The following is a 1,610-nucleotide window of genomic DNA, read 5'->3' as shown; positions in this document are numbered from 1 at the left end:
TCAGTTAGCAGCAGTAGCGAAGGAATCGCTCGACCAGGTTCAGTTAACAGCCATCGATCGAACGCTCGGGTTCAGTAACGCATAACCTGCAGTGCAATCGCTCGGGTTCAGTTAGAGCCCAATGCCTCGCTCGGGTTCAGTTAGAGCCAACGCCTCGCACACACGCACGTACGTGTACGAGAGAAACGCGCATCGCTCGGCCCCCGACCTCCCATCATAACCGGGAACTCCCTGAAATTTTCCTCCCCTTGCTTCTACCATGGTTTTTCCCGTCATGGATGGCCCAAAGAATGTCATGCAGCTGCGTCTCCGGCCCGCCCAGGACGAAAAGCCCATTTTCTGTCATGATTTTTTGTCATAGAAGTAGGAGCCCACCACATCTATGATGATACCAGATTTTGTCACAATTATCGTCATAGAAGTGTCATATGTATGACAGAATTTTTTTTGTTCGGCCCAAAATGTCACGGATGTGTCTTTTTTTGTAGTGCACCCTGACCGCTGCGTCTGCCACTGTAGCCACCACGACCACCTTTCGCAACGAGGTTGGCAGACTGGTGAGTGGTGTAGGCGGCATGCTGGGCAGTGATTCGGGACTTCGTAGAGAGTAGCAGCGAAAAAAGTTTGCTGAGGCCGATCGGTTGATCGGTGACAGCGCGCATGGAGATCGTGGTGACGAACCCGTTGTAGTCGTGCTCGTGCATGAGACCCTCCAAGATGTGTGACACGACATCATCTTCATTGAGGGGTTTCCCTGCAGCTGCGAGCTCGTCCGCTAGCCCCTTCATCTTGGTGAAGTAAGCAGCAGCAGAGAGGTCGCCTTTGCGAATGTTTTTGATCGCCGATCGGAGCTGAATCTGGCGCGCCCTAGACTATGCAGAGGCTCTCAACCAGGGCTTGCCAGACGCCCGGGGCCGTGGTATGGTTGGAGAACTGCATCAGAACCTCGCGAAGCAACGAGGCAAGCAAAAAGGTGAGGACCTGTTGATCTTGGGTGACACAGATCGCATGCTCTAGATTCGGCATGGGGGTGGTCTCCTTCTTCCTAGTGGTCTCCTTCTCGGTGACGATGACAGTAGCAGGTTCCTTGATCGATCCGTCGAGGTAGGCCATCATCGTCGCAGCCCTGACGTGCGGGAGGACTTGCGCCTTCCACACCAGGAAGTTTTCACGGGTGAGCTTCTCCGTGATGGTGTGGCCGAGGGAGGCGAGGAAGGGCATGGCCATGGCGAGGGAGGAGGAGGAAGAAGACATAACCTAGATGTATTGGAAGTACTAGGCTCTGTATACCATGTGAAACGAGGCTGGAAGCGCATGCATTAGCAGGGGCGCGTTGCGTGTTAATATAGCCAGAGGTGTCAGTGCAGATTACAGGGGAGGTTAGGATTAGGTTAGGCGTGGATTGATCTCTAAGCTATCTAACAGGATCTGATCAGAATGCCTTAACCTATCCTAACTGAATACCACACATGCCACACCACCTAACCAGCACGGTTTATACATATACCGTGAATACAATAGTTAACAGACGGTGGCATGGTCGCCAATGATAACCCCTTGCCATCGGCTTCTGACCTGCGCGACACCCTCGCCGACCACCTTATTAGCAC

The 1,610-nt window shown here is 53.2% G+C and overlaps 1 protein-coding gene across 1 annotated transcript; it reads right to left on the bottom strand.

Annotated features, from left to right (window-relative positions):
- Window positions 1-867: 867 nt before the first annotated feature.
- Window positions 868-1,227, bottom strand: LOC147992189 (uncharacterized). Its single transcript, XM_087538958.1, has one exon. It carries the CDS (start codon window positions 1,225-1,227, stop codon window positions 868-870), a length of 360 nt encoding a protein of 119 aa, XP_087395084.1.
- Between the last annotated feature and the right edge of the window lie 383 nt (window positions 1,228-1,610).

The sequence above is a fragment of the Triticum urartu genome, chromosome 1A (genome assembly GCF_056163025.1).
Source record: "Triticum urartu cultivar PI428250 chromosome 1A, HENAU_Tu73, whole genome shotgun sequence".
Classification (NCBI taxonomy): domain Eukaryota; kingdom Viridiplantae; phylum Streptophyta; class Magnoliopsida; order Poales; family Poaceae; genus Triticum; species Triticum urartu.
Note: the sequence above shows the minus strand (reverse complement) of the source record. Positions and strands in the feature narration are given on the sequence as shown.

What these genes read in the sequence shown, in the direction of transcription:
- LOC147992189 (XM_087538958.1), bottom strand. Translation starts at nt 1,227, where the DNA reads ATGGCCATGCCCTTCCTCGCCTCCCTCGGCCACACCATCACGGAGAAG.